This window comes from Miniopterus schreibersii, assembly GCF_964146895.1.
Source record: "Miniopterus schreibersii genome assembly, chromosome: 19".
Taxonomy (NCBI): Eukaryota; Metazoa; Chordata; class Mammalia; order Chiroptera; family Miniopteridae; genus Miniopterus; species Miniopterus schreibersii.
In genome coordinates this window covers 8,897,641-8,918,087 of record NC_138119.1, presented here as the reverse complement: position 1 = coordinate 8,918,087, position 20,447 = coordinate 8,897,641, and the positions used below count along the sequence as shown (strand labels likewise).

The window sequence follows — 20,447 nt, the reverse complement described above, 5'->3', positions numbered from 1 at the left end:
ACAGTCTGAGAAAACTTGACCCTCAACTCACTGCCAAGTACAGACAGAAAAGCAATGGCCCATGTGAGAAGGTGCTTCTTCATGGCACACACCTTGATCTTGCAAAAAGGACACTGTAAACCATCTCTTCATCTTCAGAAAGTTTCAAATGGTGCAACTGAAATTTACGCTGCGGCAGCACCACCTGGACAATAAAGGAAAAAGCAGCTGAGATGAAGTTACACAAATTAACTGAATACTACAGGGTAAATTCCCAGAGTTGACACTGGAATCTCGTCAAGCCTGGACTGCTGTGACACAGAGCACAACGGGGCTGCTCTAACACACAGCACAGCAAGACTGCTGCGACACAGACGCAGGACAGCAACCCAGGGCCTCGCCTAGGAAAATGAGAGACTCCGAGCCCCTTGAAGCAAAGCAGATGTCTGCTCAACCCAAGAGAAGGACACGGCCACCATCCTTCCCTGGCCTCCCCAACGGAAACTTATAAATGAGATTACCAAGGGCTTTCCGGTGGAGTCCAGCTGGTCTTTTGTTCTCCGTAGCAAAAGGCTCTTGGTTAAAATACTTAACCGTTCACCTCCTTTCTTTGTATCATTGTCAACCTGGCTCTTCCACAGACTGAACTGGTCAAATGGAGAACAGCGGAGGAACCTTTTTCGGGGAAGGACAGAGAGCAGGAAAGGGGGAGTGTGGGAGGGCAGGGCAAAGGTTCAAAGAAAGATGTCAGATAAAAAACAAATCAGATTCTGCTACATGTCATCCCATCATTTTCAAAAGTGAGTTTCATAGCAAAGCTCTGCTAGACAGATGGAAAACCACATTATAAAACTGTGAACTTTCCCACTAACAATGTCTGTATCGTCACAACAGGACATGAAACCAATAGCTAGAATGTATTCCTGAAGCTTCAAAGGCTAGTAGAGAAATTCCACATTCTCTTATGGGCCGACTCTGATAAAAGCAAGTATGTTAAAATCAGCCCCCTTTTCTGTTTGCTTCAAAGAAATTGCAGTCCTGACCCCAGGTCATAGGCCTTAAAGCAGAAACAGCCCAAGTCATTCACTAGACTGAAGAAGGATGATTTTGTTTCCTTTTAATGTAATCTATCCTATATTTTTCCATATACAGTGGCTGAATGTAATCAAAGTCCTACATCAGCCAATCAATAGATTATTTTTCTCATAAATATTAATTATTCTGCCCTTTAAATGTCGACAGGCTTGCCATCTGCTACAGGAGATAGCCTGGCACACACCAGAGCTTTATCATGAGATGTGAAATCATTAGGAAGGGTTACTGACATGGTTCACATTTACACGATCCCAAAGAGTGTACTCACTTTAGCAGTGAATACATGTCCAGCAGGTTGTTCTGAATGGGGGTTCCAGTGACAGCCCAACGGGCATGAGCTTGCAGCTTACACACAGCTATGGAAGTCTGCACTCGGGGGTTCTTAATATTGTGAGCTTCATCCAGGATGATTCGTGCCCAGACTATGCGAAGCAAAGGCGTTGAGATTTCCTGGAAGAAACACCAGTGACACCCAACGACGGTATGGAAAAATGTTTATGTCTTCAAGATCAGGGGAGTAACAAACAAGAACCGAGGCCCCGCTCTTACCTTCAAGTTTGAAGGTACACTGAAATAAGCATGAAGTTTAAGGAACCGAGAGTGGAAACTTTCAGTGGGTACAAATAAACGAGGCACTTGAGGGCCCCAATCCTTGAGCTCAAGATGCTCAAGGATAAAATGTTTTCTAATCTGAGTTTTGTTTTTTCAACCCACTTTTGAGCAGTGGCTATGGGTTGGGTCTATACTAGATACTGAGCCTGCAAAGTCACTCAGTCAATAAAACATTTACTAAATTTTACTAAATTTACCAAAAAAGTCTACTTTTATATGTAAATCTACTTTTATATGTAAGATACTAAGCTAGAAAAATGAAAGTTCCTACCCTCAGAAAGCTGACAATCTGGCAGGAGAAAAGCAAGCATCACAGTAACTACAGCGCAGCAAGTGCATAGTAAGGACGTGACAGCAGGGTCTAGTCTTGTTCACTGCGTTACCTGCAGTACCTGAGAGAGCAGCTCGATGTCTGCTGAGTGAACAGTGCTGTGGCCTAAGCACAGGAGATGCATTTAACCAAACGGGGAGCAAAGCATCCATGTAGCGGGAGAGCAAAGGCACAGCAGCATGACAGAGCTCAGCAGAGCAGCGCACACCTTGGCACGGCGGAGCAGGAGGGGCCGCGGGGGGGCTGGGGTGTAGGTGACGAGGGACATGCCAGTAAGGCAAGGTCAAAAAAAGCCTAAAATACCATGTAGAAAAATTAAGGTTTTATCATGAAAGCAATGAGGAACCACTGAAGAATCTGCAAAAAATCAGAGTTGGTCGTAAGATGTCTCCATTCTAGAGATCTCCCCAAATACAGAATCTGTGCACATTCTTTCGTAAAAATATATGTGAAGGACGAGTTCCTGGAACAACACTGTATTTTCAGAGAACAAAAAAGCCGCATAATCACTTATGCAATGAAGCCTCTGCCCTAGACAACTGAGACTCCCCTGAGTGCAGAGCAAACATTCAGGGTTTCTCCCTGGTTATCATTTAGCCTCTGGCCCATCTGTGGCCTTATTATTTCAACCCCTTCTCCTGGGAGATGAAGCAAGGCAAGGAATGATGGCCTAATACCAAAATACTAGTTCTAAAATACCAGTCTTCACACTAAATATAAAACACATCCTAAGAGTATACCCCGGAGGCACTAAAATCATAATTCCAACAAGTGAGGCTCTCCTATAATCATGTGATGACCACCACAATTGCAATGCAGTTACCACTAGTTCTAAAAAAACAACAGCTATATACTGTGCCAAACCTCACCCTTTACCACTGAGGAGACTGTCTAGAATAAAAGCCAGGGGACAGAGAGCGCTTTGTTTCCACAGGTGGACCATCTAGGATGCTCCTGACCTCACAGGAGGGTACCTCTGCTCTCTCTGATGCTGAGACAAGACTTGAGTTAAAGGAGGCAGGATTCCACCTCTCCTTCCCAGCCAGCCCCCAGTCTCACCTCTTCACTGAGGTTTGTGCTCGGGGCCAGTCCCTCTTGCTTCTCTGTGGGGATCTCCCTGGCCAGAATGCTGTATGTGGTGATCACGATGTCATATGTAGAGAGCCTGTGTAGACATAACACAAAGCAATGGTAAACGATCCCTCTGTGACTGATGAGAGGCAGAGTTGATCTCTTTATAAAAATTCCTACGGCTGGAGGAACAGAAAGCAGAATTCACTCATCTATGTCCTTCATCAACACACGTGACTCTGGAGAGGTAAACGACTCACTTGGCTTCCTCCATTCTTACCTCTGATCCTTTTTACAGTCAACGCGCTATAACTAGAACAGCCTCCCTCCTCCCATCCAGTGAGTCATAAAGGAAAACCAGCCGGGCTGTATTACCCTTGGTACCTGGCCAGTACGGAATGCACGGAGGCGCTGGGCACTAACGTCTAGTAACGATTAGACACAGACAATGCTGAAGTTCCCGGGGAGCAGGTCTCCCATAGCAGCCGCCTCCATCAAGAGCGCTCTCCTCGTGCTGCAGTGGACTGGACAAGCCCACTGACCCAGGGGGACATTTGGCTGTAGTCATGCTGTGAACTCGTAGTTTACCTTGCCTTCACTCTTTACACGTAAACATTCTTAATGAAAGGCAGAAATCTTTTTCCAAAGAAGCTTAACACTGCCCCTAAGAGGACATCCATAAATGCCTTTGATAATCATGATATGCCTAATTCAGAGAGGCAGCGACGACTATATGTGGTCTTAGCATCATGTGAAGTATAACTGAGGAGGATGCCAATCAGTCAGCTAAGACACTCTGAATACCAACCAGCTATGGTCAAAGTGCAAACCCAACGAGGTGCAACTTATTCCTGAACAGAAATCTAGAACAAAGGCAGGCCACTCACAGTACTCTCTGCTGGGGAAGCACGCAGGCCTGCCGCTGCTGCCCTGACACCCTCGGTCTGCTGAAGGGACTCTCAGTCACGAGAGCTGGTGTATATTATAAGTCACCAGTCTGGCACTTTACCCCTGAAAGCCTGCTGCCCTGTTCTTTAGGAGAGAAAATGTTCACTAACAGAGGTTGGGGAGAGAAGAGGAAATAACTCTGTTCTTTCTTAACTAGATCAGCAAGTGTTCAACCCAGTCCCTCATATCACAGTGAGGAACAAAAAACCAAATCCTTTAAAGCCGAAAGACAAAGACCACAACATCTGGGGAAATACTTTCTTTCCTCCTCCTCAGGAATTCAGTTTAGTCTAATCCTAAGCTCTTCAATCTAAAACTTCTTAGTTCATTCACATACGAAAAACAGTCATAAAAATATAATCAGCTTATATCAACTAACCATTAATACCGTATCAAGATGCTCCATAAGACTGTGCTAGTTCCAGCACTAACAGAGAAAGAATGTGAATTTGGAACCAGAAATTTCCAATCATGCAATACTTGGGACAGAGCCTCTTCTACCAGGGAACGCAGCTGCTGCCGGGCTGCTAGCTCTGGCCTCAGACCTGCTCCCGGGGCAGCATTCTCTGCGGACAGTGGCAAGGATACAGCAAAGGCACAGTTTCTCTCAAGAGTTTCTCCCAATACAGGTGAAGGTGTCTGGTGATGAGAGTACCTCTGGTCTCGACAGTATCATTAGTCCCGATTAAATGAAACCTTAGGGAAGCAGGCGCGGCCAATGTGGCCTCTCAAGCCAAGATCTGAGCACCGCCTAGTGACCGCAATATTTCTGCACTTACACTCTTGCACGCTGATCCCGGTCTGGCCCATGATAGAGACAGACTCTGAGTCTGCTGCGGCTCACACGTTTCTCCACCTCCTTTTTCCAATGATGGATCAGGGAAGCAGGACAGACGACAAGTGTTCCATGGGAAGTAAACTCAGTGGGGTCTCGAGAGGGAAAAAAACCAACACCTCATTACATTCATCATATAGCCTTTAACTTCTTAGAGGCATCACCTTTCTCTCGACTGACTTTATTCCTTCAATCAATACTTTTCACAACTGCTGCTCTTATTTCTACACATAGCTTACAGTAGAACAGGAAGTGAAAGAGATGGCCTTGGAACTCAAAGCATGTAATTACTTAATTTTCCCCTGTAAAGGTGTCAGACAGAGAGGGGCTAAAAGAAGAGGAAAGTGGGCAGTATACAAACTCAATCTAAAAAAAACCCAGCACACTTTTAGTGGCCAGAAGGTAGAAGCTGGATCATATCCTAACTCATCCTGGGCTTTATGGGGGAGTATTATTTTTTTCTGAAAATCATTAACTTGATTACATCTACATTAAAATATAAAACCCCCTAAGATGAGGAAACATGGCTTTAGAACCAGTTAGTGATGGAGTATTTGTCCCACTGCCCCTCATCCGTGTGTGTGTGTGTGTGTGTGTGTGTGTGTGTGCATACATGTACATGCATGCACACACAAGCTGCTACTCCACAAAGGGACACAGGATCCAGCTTCAACAGTGGTCTTCAGAGGCCCTGAGAGTAGACGGTTGCCAATTTTTTAACTAACCAACTGAGAAATGTACTGTGTACGTGGCAACTTACACGTGGTGCTGTCGATAAATACATAAGACTTAAAATACTTATACAGTCATTGCATTTTTAAAACGTATCGAGGTTGAAATAAGATAGAAATTGTCTAGAATCTGGAAACTTCTCGAATTTCAGAAACAGGGAAAACAGCTTCTGCTACGGTGGCTAAAATCTGAGTTTGTGACAGATCCTCCTTAAAAAAAGAATACATTAACTAATATGGATTTATCCTGTAGTTATATCTTAACATTAACAAAAGTAATCATTTTGTTTACACTAAGTCTTCTAGAGCCTTTGCCTTCTCCACAAAATTCTTCTAGTCACAAGTCAAGCTAAGTTTATATTAAAAGAGAAAAATGATCACTTAAGTTAGCATATTTGGCATCAGAAATGATACCACAGGAAAGCAGTCTAACAGATTAACTAAATATGACCAAAGGTGCACTTCTGTGGCTTAAAGGTCTCCGCCCTGCACTGGCTCAAGTGGTGTAAAAACAGCAGGCACGAAGGCCCTGGATACCGTCTTTGGAAAGCCAAGTCAAGGGCGCGCTGTTGTCCTTTTCTCTGTTTTCCACTCGGTCCTTCTGGGTCAGAATGAGCGCGATCATTGTCAGGGTTTTTCCTAACCCCATATCGTCCGCTGGAAAACAAAAATAAAAACAGGAGAGTTAATTGCTTAGGGCAAAGAATCAACTCAGCTTCAAGAAAAGAAATCTATCCTACTACCTAGTTTACTGGTGCTTCCACATTTCTGGAGTACAGTTCACTCAAAACAGTCCTCCATTCCCTCAATTTATCCATCACAGAGAGGCACAGATTAACATTCCTTAAGAACTGTCACTGCGCCAGTCACTGAACCTATCTAATTTACTATTTATACCCTATAAAATGTTATCCTCGTTTCAACAGTTTAAATAATCATTCTGATATAAGCAGAAGTAAAATGTCACAGCACGAATTCCAGTTCAAATTCTGGCTCTGCTGCTGTGCAGAAAAAGAGGTAACACAATCTTATTACTATTTTTACTTTGTAATACATTATAGCCATGAGTGGGACTATATGCTGTGTGTCCTCCTAGCATATCCTCAAATCTGGAAGTGGTCTTGGGGCCCCCAACACAGCCACTTACTAGCCATAGTGGACATCTGTCATGTTTTCTAGAAGTTGAGCACCTTGGAAAATGCATTCTGATGAGCCCCCAAAGCAGAGCCTGAAACACTTGTTTCCCGGGCTCCCCTGCAGAAGGCACTGGCAACCTGACCTGGCTCCACAGACCACGTGTACTCACTTATGACCAAGATTCAGAGGTAAGCAACCTAAGAAAAGAGTCTTGCTAAGAAATCCTTTCTGCAGGAAGGGGTGGACACAGGAGGGTCAGATTTTGGGGTGGCAGTGCCCGATGGAACAAGGCAGCTGAGAGAGTTTCCACAAGACACTGGCTTATGACTTGGCTTTGGCCATTGCTCCTGGAAGTGTGGCCTCCCATCTGGCTCTGCACACCCCCGAGAGACTCTGTGGGCCACCACAGAATAAAGAGTCTCTGCTTAATACGCCAGGGTCAGCTTCTCCTGCTTGCAGCCAGGCCCCGGCTGGTCCCACAGCTGAGGATCCTGAGCATCTTGCTCAGCCATTCTTAAGCCCCGTTTCCTCATCCGTAAAAGGAGGCAACAATCCCAGAGTTGCTGAGAGGGACAAATGAAACAATACAATATCACTGTCAGCTCTTCCCACCATACCAGACTTACCCAGAATTCCTCCTTGTGGCTTCTGACTTTCTCGCCACAGTAGCCAGGCTAATGCCTGCTTTTGGTGCAGTAGCAAAGGGACCTGACAAAAGTAATGATGAGAAGTTATGTACGAATTCCTCAGGAGAGGCTGTGCCGGATCCTGCCTACAGGGACGCCACATTCTACTTTATTTTCTGTAAGTGATCCCCCCAATATTCTAGGTGTCATATAAGCTGCCTTTTTACCCTGAAGTCCTTGACTCCACCATGTCACCTAGGGTATCCCAACGTCCTGGTGTGCCCATGAGAGAGTGATTTATGCCTTTGTCCAGCACATCCACCAAGGGCCTCCTCTCTCACCCTCAAGTCAAAGTCCTGGTTTGTCTGCTTAATCAGCCAAAGCTGGTTTCTACTGCTTGCAACCAGCACCTCTGACCGGTCACCCTGCTTTCACCAGCCATTCTGTTGGCTTTTCCTTATTATCTCTCTTTTTTAAAATACACCTTTATTGATTTCAGAGAGAGGAAGGGAGAGGGAGAGAGAGAGAGAAACATCAGTGATGAGAGAGTCACTGATGAGCTGCCTCCTGCGCGCCCCCTACTGAGGATCGGGCCTGCAACCCGGGCCTGTGCCCTGACCCGGAATCGAACTACAATCTCCTGGATCCTAGGTCGATGCTCAACCGCTGAGCCACGCTGGGGAGGCTACATGGATTTTAAGTATAAGTGGATCCACGCAGTTCAAACCTTGCTGTTCAAGGTGAACTGTATAACTTTATGACTTCAAGAAAAAAAAAGGTTTCTTTCTCACTGTTAAACAGAAAAGGAGAAAAGAATGCAAGGGAGGCCACGCACGCATTATCCGCAGGAAACCCCAGGGCGGCACTCTGCTGGGCGCCTCACGGCGGTCACCCGCTCCATGGACACCGGGACACTGTCACAGGACACTCCCTGGCTCACCTTCAACCCAGCTGGATCCTCTGCCACAGCTGCCTCACCGGGACATGACTCGAGGGATCGGTGCAGCGCATCAATGGCTTCACTTGTGATTTTCCACACGGCCTGAAGGCGATCTTGGTTCGCAGGGCCTGTGTGCAGAGAGGTGTTACCTAAAGCTGTTACAAGTATTGTGTCCTGGCTATAGCTGCAAAGAGGGCAATTCGTTATTTGCCAAATGATGGATTTGGACTAAAAATTTTCTAAATTTTTTCGTTGTAGCCAACATGTAATATTAGACTAAAAATCCCTGCCTCCGATTCTCCCAGCCCCACAGACTCCTCTACCCCATTCTGTTTGTTTCTGTTCTGATTTTTAAATCACATAATAAAGGATAACAGAAAGTAAAATGAGAGAGTAAGATAACCTATCATATTTCTGATAGGTTTTCTCCAGCTTTGAAGAGGTGGCAGAGGAAAAGATAACGCCATCAGTATTTTAGAAAGAAAAGATCCCTGGGACTGGGTGTAAGGAAGTCAGCAATAGAAAAGGCCAAGCAAGGTGAGGCTTCGGCAGACAGAGAGGCTGCCTGGAGTGCACGGCACGAGCGGACTCCCCGCACTGGGAAATACTTCATGCTGGTAGCCCACTCACTCTAGAGAACTTCCAGTGAAGTCAGTTAACAAATGCAGGCCCCTCAGCCGATTGCAATTTAGGGATGAAGTATTCAAATAAGAGTTTTCTAGATCAATGATCATTAGCTATTTAAGTGTTAACACACTACATGCTTTCTGACCTTAATAATCTAATATAACCTAGTTTCTTCTAGGTGACTCAGCCACCATTATGAGTAAGGACGATGCTGTCACACAGTAAGGTTCTCACAGAGGCCATGACTCCTGTGCTGCTTTAACAAGCATGTTTTCTGTCCCCTTCTAGACCACTGCTCTTCAACTTTCTCCCCTACCTCCTTTTCTACCCATCTGCTTTCTTCTCTCCTTTCCCTTTCTTTATGCCTAGCAGTTCTCGTTGGGAGAAAACTGGTTTTAGCTTTGCTGGTCGCTGCCAGCCAGCCTGAGCTCCTGCGTTGTGATCAGCACTCCAACCGATCCTGTTACATGTCTGAGGCTCTCCTTGGGATCTTCATTCTGCAGTTACTTCTAAATTCATCGTGTTTTGGAAAGTTCAGGATGTAAACACTCAGCTACATAGGTTGTTACTGCTCTCGGCGGGTTTATTGGCTATCGGTTCTCGGTCACGTCATTCCTCTGCTCTGCCTTAACGCACACACACAGAAAATACAAATGTACCTGCTGGTTTACCTACTTCATTATGCTGTGAGTTCAAGTTTTCACTCACATTTACTAGATGACTCCTATGTGCCAGCCACTGGGCTGACTGATCTAGATCAATGAACAAGGCAGACACAGTGTCTGCCCTCACAAAGATCTAAACAACACTGTGCAAAGCTCAGCTGAGCATCGCAATCTTTCTTACATGGTCAGCTTACAACTCAGGAATGCCTTTTCCCTTACCGTGGGCACAAAGACTTCTTTCTACTAGGCAGAATTTTACTTCCTAGGTGTAGCTATTCACAACAGGACCAGGCCCTTGACCTTACCTCTGAAGCACTGACTGGACTGTCCAGCAGCTACCTGGCAGGCAGCCTTCAGTCCTAGAGAACCCAGATGCTGGTGAGCCTGACCCTGCAGGGGTTTGGGTGGCACCAAGTGGGGAGGAGTAGTGGTAGTTTCAGTGAAGTTACTCTGTTGTGGTACTTCAGTGTTATTCTTCTCATCAGCACCTGTTTAAAAAACAAGGGAATAACAGATTAAAGTTCAGAAAAGTAAAGGAATTATATGTGTGAGGTGAGGGCAAGAGAGAGTGGGATGACCACCACTGCAATGAGCTGGGGAAGGCTTCCTAGAGAATGTAGCATTTAAGCAGGTGCATAAAACAATGGGAAAGGGAGTTGAGTCCACAGGAAATAGCAGAAAGCTTCTATAAATTACAGGCGTGCTTTAAAAGGAAGCTCAGAAGCAGATAACAGAATGGAAAGGTGAGTGGGTCAACCTTCTTTATCAAGACAACTTCTCGAATGTTTCTTGTAAAGCTCATGCAAACCCCAAGTTCTGGGGCACAGCCCATTTTACCTTGCTCTGGGGAGAGGGCGAGAGCACCGAGTGCTTCCTCCAACTCCTGAATCTGCTTCAACAACTTCTGACCTTTGTCTGGAAGAACCTGAATGTTCACTGATGCCAGTGTGCTCTGCAAAACAGGTCCAATAAAATGGATCGCTCCTCTTGAGTTGTTAGAAAGACAGCTTCAGATTAAAATACCTAAAATGCTAAGACTCTGAAATTATGGTATTTTAACTATATGTATGAAAACCAAAACTTTTTTTTAAACCCAACTGTCTTACCAATCCTGAAAATATAAATATAGGAAAAGGCAGAAATAAACACCCACCTATAAAACTTTGCTCACATTAACATCTGTAACTCACAGGTGGAGGCCCTATCTGCCCACGGTCAGCGAAGCTCTGACCTTCAGGACAGAGCGCAGGCAGCGCTCACCTTCTTTTGTTTCAGTTGTGTTGTGAGGTACGCACGTTGGGCTGCTGGGTCTGAAGGTTCTACCTTCTTGGGAGCACCTGAGGCGGGAGACATTTTTCTTTGCCCAGTATGACCAGGGAATTGGAGGTTCTCCTTCTTCCGTGAGTCTGAAGTCCTGTCTGAGAGTGAGGGGTACCCAGGCTGAGAGGAAACAAAAATAACATCTTCCTCGCTGTCACTGCTGCTTGTGTCCGATTCTTGCCGAGCTCCCAGGGAAGGCCCTGCAGCCTGTGGCGCAGACTGGGGGGCCGGTGCTTTCGGAGCAGGCACAGGCCGGGCCTCCGCCTGCGCCTGGCAATGCCCCTGGAGCCTCTTCTGGGTGGCCTGCGTGCTCGGGGCATCCTTCGCCTTTGTTTCTCTGGCCTCCCAGCTCTTGGGCTGCTCCTTGCTGAGGTGTCCTGCTCCTGGGGGCTTGTTCATTGGCTTCTGGCTGAGAGCAACTTGAGGCAAAGGCTTGGTTTCCTTTTCTCTCACAGGTTCTGATTCTTTTTGAACATGATGACTCTCACCAATCGGTTTCTCCTGATGAGATGCAGACGGTTTTCTCAGCTCATCACCATGGCACGGTTTGGATTTAATCTCAGACAGGTCTCTTTTGTGCGTCCCTTCAACCTTCTTTGCCTCACAGTGAAGCTCTGTCTTCTCCCCTAGTGGTTTCCCTTGACCTGCGGCTTTTTTCTTTACCACCAGGCCATGTGAGACATCTTTCTCTGTCTGGCAGTTAGATTCAGGCTTCTGTTCCTTCTTTTGAATTAAGGGCGGGTCTCCCTTTTCACTTTGCTTCTTACCCACCATCTTTTCCTCGCCTTCACCTTTGATGACCTGTTTCCACAGAGATGGTTCTTGATTCTTGTCAAGGACCTTGAACGGGTTTCTCTGCTGAATGGCAGGGTAATGAGATGGCTCAGACACATGCCGAGACTTGCTGGTTACAGAGTGCTCTTTGGAATTAGGATCCTACAGGACACAGAACATAATTTTAACATCAGATATTAATGCAAACTTGATGTCTAGAATGACTTTTTTCCAAGAGGAAATTGAAATAGTAAAAGCAGTCCAACATTTCTGAACATGCCTGGGACCGAATCTGTCTCTAGAAAACACTATCAGCCAAACTCATGAAGTATTTGTTTCTTAACAGCACTTTCAATGCTTGGTCCCTCTTCTGTCCATGATCACTGCTTTCCAGGCCTCAAGGAAATGTAGTGAGGATATCAAAGTGCTTCTCTAATAGCCACAGCTACAACGTATACTTTTCATGAAAAACTGTTGGCTCAAGATGAACTTTTCCCCAAACCAAAATAAGGTCCTACGCTTGATTTGGCTTTAGGAAAGTTTCACTGCAGGAGTCTAGGGTCGTAAGTTTAAGCTATCCCTCCATCAAAACAAGTCTCATCACCTCCCTCAGTCAAGTTTCTCTAGGAAATATCAGTCTATAAAAAGATGCTGAAGTTAGTCAAGTAAATCTAAATTTTTCCTTAAATAGGATAATACTGACTACATATAACATCTCCGAAAATATTTAGGTAAGTGAAATAGGAGACACTTAATCTTGAATATAACTAAATAGTCCTTTGAATTAAAAGTCCCAACAAGAGCTACCTTCCTTAAAAAAAAAGAACTGTCTTCAGAGACAGCATGATGAAGGCCAACCAGTTTATATTGTACTCCAAAGTCTTTCAGGTGATGCCACAGATTAAACAGTCTTAAAGGAGCAGTTCTGAAAACAGGTGAGTAACTCCTACCCGCCATGGTATACATCCACACCATTGCTTCTTCTCGGCCTTACTTCCAATGCATCGGAAGACCAATCTAATGAAGTATAAAACACAAATAACCAAGGCTGTGAAAATCCATTAAAACAATAGATAAACTGGTTTTTAATCCAAGAAAGCATTTTACAACTACTTGATATTGGTTTTGAAAGGTCACTTGAAACCAATTACTCTTATATATGTACCTTTAAAAATTCTCTGTTGCACAGGATATTGTACCAGGCTGAAAAGTGAAAGAATTGAGATGTCATGGTAACCAGAGGGTATGCACTGGTTTATTTTTACTCTGTAGAGAGTGACTGCAATGAAGACACTGAATAGCAGTGGCTGCTAAAATCGGAAAGAGATATCCAGACAGTATGTGTCTCTGATGAGAAGCCACAATACTACCTATAAAGTTAAAAACAAAACAAACAAACAAAAAAAACAAGCCAAACCAAACCAAAACAACTAAGTTGAATCTGGTCAAACCTCTAGATCCAACAGGCAGGCAATTCCATGTATGGTCTCTTTATTTTTAACTATGCCTCGACTTTTGTTCATAAAGCTAACTAAGTATTGCTGCATTAAATAGAACCAATCGATTTTTTTCCTTAATTAAAAGAACTCCCCAAAGACTTTTAATCAGTTAAATAAAAGCTTTAAAAATATATGTTTTGCCCTGGCCGGGTGGCTCAGTTTCTTGGAGCGTCGTCCATACGCAAAAATGTTGCGGGTTCAATTCCAGGTCAGGGCACATTCCTAGGCTGCAGGTTGGATCCCCAGTGGGGGTGAGAACAGGGGCAACCGATTGATGTTTCTCACATCGATGCTTCTCTTTCTCTCTCCCTTCCTCTTTCTGTAAAATCAATAAAAACAAACAAACAAAAAACATATCCTCGGGTGAGGATTAAAAAATATATTTTTTTTATTTAATTGCTTAAACAGGTAATATATTCTATCAAAAACTATAAAATGGCAACGAAAAGCACCCCCTCACCATTCTCTATGTTTTAAATACTTTTTTTTTACAGTTTAGTACACAACTAACTACACATATGCTATACACAGTGCTAAAAACAGTTTTATCTACATTTTTATTAAAATCAATCTGGAGGGGCTTGTTTTTATTTAGATTAAAAGCTGGCTATGTTTATTAAATCGTAAATTAACAAAGAAAGCAGCAGAACTATATTCTCACAGAGAAAGCCAATATTGAATCCCCTATAAGAATGTAATTTCTGTCATTAACCTACATCATCATTATTGGGCTAGACAATCTGTACACCAATTTTACCCAAAAAGTAACCACACAACGAATTTCCTAGAAGTGCAGAAGTTCAAGTGTTATTAAAAATAAAGTATTTTGAGCCCTAGCCAGTCTGGCTCAGTGGTTAGAGTGTCAGCCTGCAGACTGAAAGGTTCCAGGTTCGATTCTGGCCAAGGGCACCTACCTCAGTTGCAGGCTCAATCCCTGGCCCCAATCAAGGCGTGTGTGGGAGGCAACCGATAGATGTGTCTCTCTCACATCGATCTCACCCCTTCCCCCTTCCACTCTCTCCAAAAAAGCAATGGAAAAAATATCCTCAGGTGAGGGTTGGTTTTTTTTTAAATATATCTTTATTGATTTCAGAGAGAGGAAAGGAGAGGGAGAGAGATAGAAACATCAATGATGAGAGAGTCATTGATCGGCTGCCCCCTGCACGCCCCTGACTGGGGATCAAGCCCTGATCGGGAATCGAACCCCGACTACCTGGATCCTAGGTCGACACTCAAAGGCTGAGCCATGCCTGGCCGGCTCGGGTGAGGATTTTAAATAAATAAATAAAATATTTTGAACATACCACTATAATTAGTTATTTAAAGAACTAAAACTTATATTGCTATTTATAGGCTAAAGAATATTTCCACCCATTTTGACCCCATATCCTCGAGAATAAAAAAGAAAGGGGCTGGGGGCAGGAAGAGAAAAAAAAGAGAACATGACTCAGGAGCTCAATGCCAAGGTCCCACATTTGTAGATAAGGTGTGCCACTTTTGTGAGGTAAGCCACTCATGTCAAGGCAAGAGCTCCCCTCTCCTGTTCTACAGACTGTCAGAGCTTCCCTCAAGCCCAGCAGCCGGCGAGGGCTGGAGGGCCAGAGGGCCAGTCAGATCCTGGCGAGGGGCACCACCTGGTGTTTACGTTGGAGAACTGCACACAAGCGCAGCTAAACTCCAAGTATGAAAGGGCATCTTAGCCTCAACTTGGTTCCCACCTACCCTCCACTACTCGGCTGCACCTGTCCCCTATTTAGGTTAAGCTTTAACCCTTTGCGGTCGTTTGTCTACTCTCAGCCACCACAGCAAGGAACTGTACGAATCTTAACTCCATTCAAGTATCAGTTCATAATTTCTCTTGTTTATCCTTCATAATCTTGCATGTTATGTATCACTGCTCTTTCAATGGAAATTAATTCCGACCAGTATAACACCCATGTCCAAATTTAATACGACCGCAAAGGGTTAAACATAATAGTATTAATTCGGGGATATAAAGTGCCTAAGTTTGGGGAAAGGAAAGGCTGTATCGCTCGAGGTCATCTTCCAGAGTACAGGAGTTCTGGCTAAATGTGCTACTGTCTGCGAAGGAAGTCATCATCCACAGGATTATTAAGCAAAAGAGTAAAACAGGCAGTATTCAGGTAAGTAAAAACTGCACTTGAATGCTTCTATTTTGGGGGGGGTCAATTTAGAATATATAAATTTCAAACTGCATAGAATATCCTACAGACCGTCACATCTGGCCCCTGCCTTCCCGGCCAGCCTTATCTTCTGAAGTCTCTACTCAAACATATGCTAAACTATTAGAGAATCAAATGCTTATAATTCCCTGTTACTTCATGCCTCTGTACCCTAACACAGGATACTAATCAGTTAAATGGCCCCTTTCTTGCTTCTTGTGAATTATTACTTACCTTTCAATACTCATGACAAATACCATCTGTCATCTATATAGACTTTCCTGCCCTTCTTCTGAGTTCCCATAAAAAGGGCAACTAACATTTATTGAGTATTTAACATATATTAGACATTTTTACACATTACCTCATTCTACTGCCAGAATAAGAAAGTTGACAAGTCAGTGCATGTTAATGACTGTTGCTGGGCTGGTGTTATTGGCTACTTAATAGCTGAAGGGGAACAAAGGTGGAGCAGTTTAATCCTGAAATTTTGCTCAGCAGTGAGGGAGTGACAGCTCAGAAGATATTCAATACATATTAAAAAAATGGTTTGGGTTTTTCATAATGAGTATTAAATAACTGTCAATTCTATGAAAACATAGCTGGCTCTAACTCTTCCAGGCAAGAAAAATAAAAAAGCAAATATACTTAGATATTCCTTTTGGACACTTACCTATATTCTTTTGTGCTCTGTTGTGGAAGTAAGCCCTGAAGCTCCACCACAACACCCTCATGCAATAAACAATGAGAGACAGGAACACTAGAGGAACAAAGTTGAAATTTTGTTTTAGGAGGCAAAGAATAGAAGTTAACATCCTAAAATTAAACCCAAACTATGGGTTTTAAACTTAAGAGTCCATGTATGACCTCCACTGAGTTTACATTTTTCTCTATGTACACTCCCCTGGGGAAAGGGCCCACAGCTTTCATCTCTTCCACTCCCCCAAATAATGCATGACAGTTAAGTATTTTTTTTCTGAGGACTCAAAAGTTTAAAACTATACCCCAGAAATGCCTGGAGTATCTAAGACTGGCTACACTTTCCGCTGGTTCTTCCACCATCCTTTTTCCTCTAATAACCTGTTTGCTGTCACTAAGCGTTGTTCATACCCCTACTGTAGCAACACCCCCCAATTTGTTCATGCCTTGCATAAACTTAACTCTTCCAACTTCTTATGAGACTTCGACATTTGAGAGTAAATAGGATTAAGGGAAATACTTTACTTTCCTATGACCTGCAGCACTCTTTATTTTGCTTATATTCTGGTTACCAGACATAACCCAAATAGATGAAGTTTATCAAATTACTATCTTCAAGTCAAGTATTATTGTACTAGTTTGTACAGCAGTATGTTTGTATAAATGGCAGTCTGAGGGTATGTACCTTTTAATTTAAAACCGAGTCTCATGCTACCATTAGTGCTTAATTCCTACTAATATGAACATGCTTTCATGTTTCATGAACCCTGAGCTAGATAGAGAACCTAAGAAGCTCAGTATAGATATTAGAAATAGTAAACCCTAACATAGTATGCTGTTGATAGTTTATTTTTGGTTGGTCCCTTCTATCTCAAGATTTCACAGTTTTACTCAAAATCATTTTATATTTAATTAAACTGGATTCCAGGAATTTCTTTCAAATTAAAAAACTTACTAGAGGGCTAAGAGAGTATTTTCTCGGAGAAGTTAACATACATGTTGAAAAAATACTTTATTTTCTAGTTGATATCCACTATGTGCTTTACATGGTATGGAGAAAAGCTATTTTTCTTTACCAAGTTTAGTAGAGAGGCGGAAAAAATGTTTAATGATGTGATAGTTTTCAAGTTCACTAGAGTCTGTGGACAGCTGGCACTGCAAAACATGAACACTCTGAGGACAGTATCAACTTTTTTCACTTTAAAGGAGATGCTTAACATTTCTGAGTCTCAGCTTCCCATTTTGTAAAACAAGAGTGCTGAGTAACTTGTTTCTTTGGATTATTATTATTATCAGCGCTTAAATGAGGAGAATACTGTTTTTAGATAGGGCCAGAGAGGGTATTTTAACCTCAAACACTTAAAAACCAGACTGGCCTAAAACTAGTACAAAACAAGTATTTTCTACTCTGCCTGTAGGTTCTCATTTAAATGGGGCTGCAGGCCTAAGGTCCCTGACCACCTCAGTCCAAAACTCCCATCCTGGTGCAGAACAGAAACAGGAACTTGGAAACCTACAAGCCACAAAGTGACCACAAGCCCCTACCGAACCACAAACGACCAACGAGAACACCTGTACCTGACTCCAGGAACGGCAGAAAGAACAGGGACAGAACAAACAAGATTGATTCTTGCCCAGCTGGTGTGGCTCAGTAGTTGAGCATCCACCTATGACCCAGGAGATCCAGGTTCGATTCCCGGTCAGGGCACATGCCTGGGTTGCGGGCTCGATCCCCAGTGGGGGGCGTGCAGGAGGCAGCCCATCAATGACTCTCTCATCACTGATGTTTCTCTCTCTCTCTGTCCCTGTCCCTTCCACCCTCTGAAATCAATAAAGACATATTTTTAAAAATAAATAAAAGACTGATTCTTTACCCAACTCCCTACTCCCACTGTCTGAGCCCTATAAAAAACTGTCTACCTCCTCGAGGGTGGTGACTGCCCATTGAGTCTCATCCCACCTGCACCCAGATGGTTTTCAACAAATCTGTTTTTAACTCTCAACAAGCCCCTAGGTCTCTCCCTTGGCAAATCCCCCCAACAGCGGGGGGTGGTTGGGGGGGGGTGTCCAAGTTGTCTAGGCCTGATAAATAAATAGAAAACCAGGCTGGAAAGGACCAGAAGGATCCAGGCGTAGCTCAGCCTCTATTATACAGCTCTCGGTGGCCCAGACAGGGCAAGTAACCAGCCTCGGGTCACACAGCAGCGGGGCGTCTCCCCAACGCCTCCTTGGGTCCTAGGATCACCAACTACTTGAAGGGCGCTGGCTCCGCAGAGCAGGCCCGCAGCGCCCCGCGCGGTCACGGGGAGCGGGGCCCAGCTCGGGACCTACTCGGTGGGCCGCACGAAGGTGCACGCGTCCGCCCCGCACACGTAGAAGCTCTTTCCTTTATTCGGACCCTCGCGGACGCCGGTCTTCAGAAAGCAGATGGTCCCTAAGGAGAGGCCGACAACAATTACGCCACGACAGGGGGACAGACCCCCCCCCCGCAGGGGACCCTAGGACCCCAGCCCCTCACCGTGCTCCGGACACCTAACCAATTCCATCGCGCTCCTTCCGGGCTCTCCCGGGAGGTCTCGCGGCACAACCTGCTTCCGCTTTTTTTCGGCTGTCCTCAGGAATCAATCATCACCCGCCTCCCGGAGTCTTAACTCCCACAATTCACCGCCGTGGCACGATCAGCCAATCATACGGGAGGTTCGCTCACCTCCAACCAATCATAGCCGCCCTAAGGCTAGGCGCGCGCCGAAATCAAATAAGACCAGGCTGAGCGGCGTGGGGGCCCGGGCATTTGGCTGGGGGGCGTGGCTGACGCTGGGGGCGTGGTTTAGGAGTGGGCTGGGCTTTCCCGGGAAAGGCGGGGCTTCGCTTCACAGGTCCTGGAAGGGCACCGGGTGCGACTGAGATCCGGGGGATCCCGGTCCCTGCTGAGGACCCGGAGGCGGCCCTAGAGGAAACTGGGGTTTGCCTACTGCCGAGGTGGGATGCGGGGGATGGGGGCGTCCTTTACATCTGCGCGGGGAACGGACAGGTCTGTCACCGAGCGAGCATCAGGGACCCCACAGCGGTCCTTTAGATTTGCATAGCGCTTCAGACCCCGCCCAGCGCCCACGCGGAGGACCTACGGGGGGTCCTCGGGGGGCCGCTCGCTGCCCCCGTGTGCACCGAATGACCTCTAGACGCCCGCAGCGTGGGAGCCCCGGGATTACCTTCGGGGAAGCGGAACTTTACTTTTGTATTTTTGTTCGCCAAGGTTTTTTCTGCTAGTGTGTATGCTCTGGTAATATTAAAAATCGAGGGTGAAATTAAATGAAAGGGGACTGTATTTGAAATCATAATCCGATCTAGTAGTTAAACAGGGAGGAATAGAAATCAGACTTATTGCAAGAGAGGGGGCTTCGTGTTACAGCTATTGGGGACCCTACGGCCAGACATACGGTGCTACTGTCCTTAGTGGGGACAGTAGGACAGAAACCTTGTAATGTCTAGGAAACCTGGGCTACATGATCAATGCAAATGTCATAGGGGCCTGGAAGAGGGAAGGCAAACCTGGAGTATCATTTATTAATTAAACAAGTACGTATTAAATAGCTTTTTGTGTGCCCAGTGTGGACTGGGTGCTTGCGAAATGTAGAATTCATTTACTCACACACACACACACAGTTTATAATAACTATTCTAAGCACAAGGAGCTTAATATCTGGTAGGGACTGAACACTTCAATAACAACATAAAATAGTACTTAAATGTGATGATAAGTGGAATTAGCAGGAAACTCTGTAAGTCTAGATAAAGATGTGCCTAGAACCAAAGTGGAGTTAGTTTATATATAACTACCCCTCTGAAGCACCTGCAGATGATTTTAGAAATAAGACAGGAGCAAAAACAAATAAGTAAATAGAGGCGTTTTCATTATGCCCAGATTATAATTCTTGCACTGAGATTTTTAGGTACATACTTAACAGATGCTGTATTGGGAGAAGCAGGCCATGAATACTGGGTTTGCAGGAAGAGGGGCATGGTAATTTGATTATTGAAACAAGACAAAATCAGGGCCTCTTTAAATATCCCTTTAGGAAGAAGCTCTTCCTCTGCAAGTTTCCCAGCCGGTATCTCAGGTCCAACCCCATGAAAGTGCTCACAGCCAGATCACAGGAAGGGGGACTATTTCTGCCATAAATATGTGATATACTAGATCAAAATGTTTAGGCTCTAAATGGGGGCATCTGCAATAGTGTCAATAAAAATCAAGGGGGGGAAATGGTTAGGTTCTGGACAGTTTATCCCACCTAGTCATATGCATCAGGGTGAAAAAACAAGTTTGTCACTGGGTGAAGTGTGGCCATAATAGCGCCATAAACTATAATGAATGATA

The 20,447-nt window shown here is 44.7% G+C and overlaps 1 protein-coding gene across 2 annotated transcripts in view; it reads right to left on the bottom strand.

Moving 5' to 3' along the window:
* Positions 1–18,713, bottom strand: part of TTF2 (transcription termination factor 2) — a 28,342-nt gene extending 9,629 nt beyond the window's left edge. The window contains exons 1-15 of one of the 2 annotated variants that reach the window (XM_081122118.1): positions 18,591–18,713; positions 18,404–18,506; positions 16,047–16,133; positions 12,642–12,708; positions 10,858–11,853; positions 10,435–10,549; positions 9,903–10,085; positions 8,306–8,433; positions 7,366–7,447; positions 6,140–6,259; positions 4,816–4,966; positions 3,077–3,182; positions 1,343–1,524; positions 501–654; positions 93–184 (exon numbers count right to left, since the gene is read on the bottom strand). In XM_081122118.1, the coding sequence (XP_080978244.1) occupies positions 93–184; positions 501–654; positions 1,343–1,524; positions 3,077–3,182; positions 4,816–4,966; positions 6,140–6,259; positions 7,366–7,447; positions 8,306–8,433; positions 9,903–10,085; positions 10,435–10,549; positions 10,858–11,853; positions 12,642–12,708; positions 16,047–16,133; positions 18,404–18,506; positions 18,591–18,618 (2,594 nt within the window). In that variant the 5' untranslated portion in view covers positions 18,619–18,713. The remainder of the gene's footprint in view (positions 1–92; positions 185–500; positions 655–1,342; positions 1,525–3,076; positions 3,183–4,815; positions 4,967–6,139; positions 6,260–7,365; positions 7,448–8,305; positions 8,434–9,902; positions 10,086–10,434; positions 10,550–10,857; positions 11,854–12,641; positions 12,709–16,046; positions 16,134–18,403; positions 18,507–18,590) is intronic. The other variant, XM_081122119.1, reaches the window with a different exon arrangement.
* Positions 18,714–20,447: the final 1,734 nt, after the last annotated feature.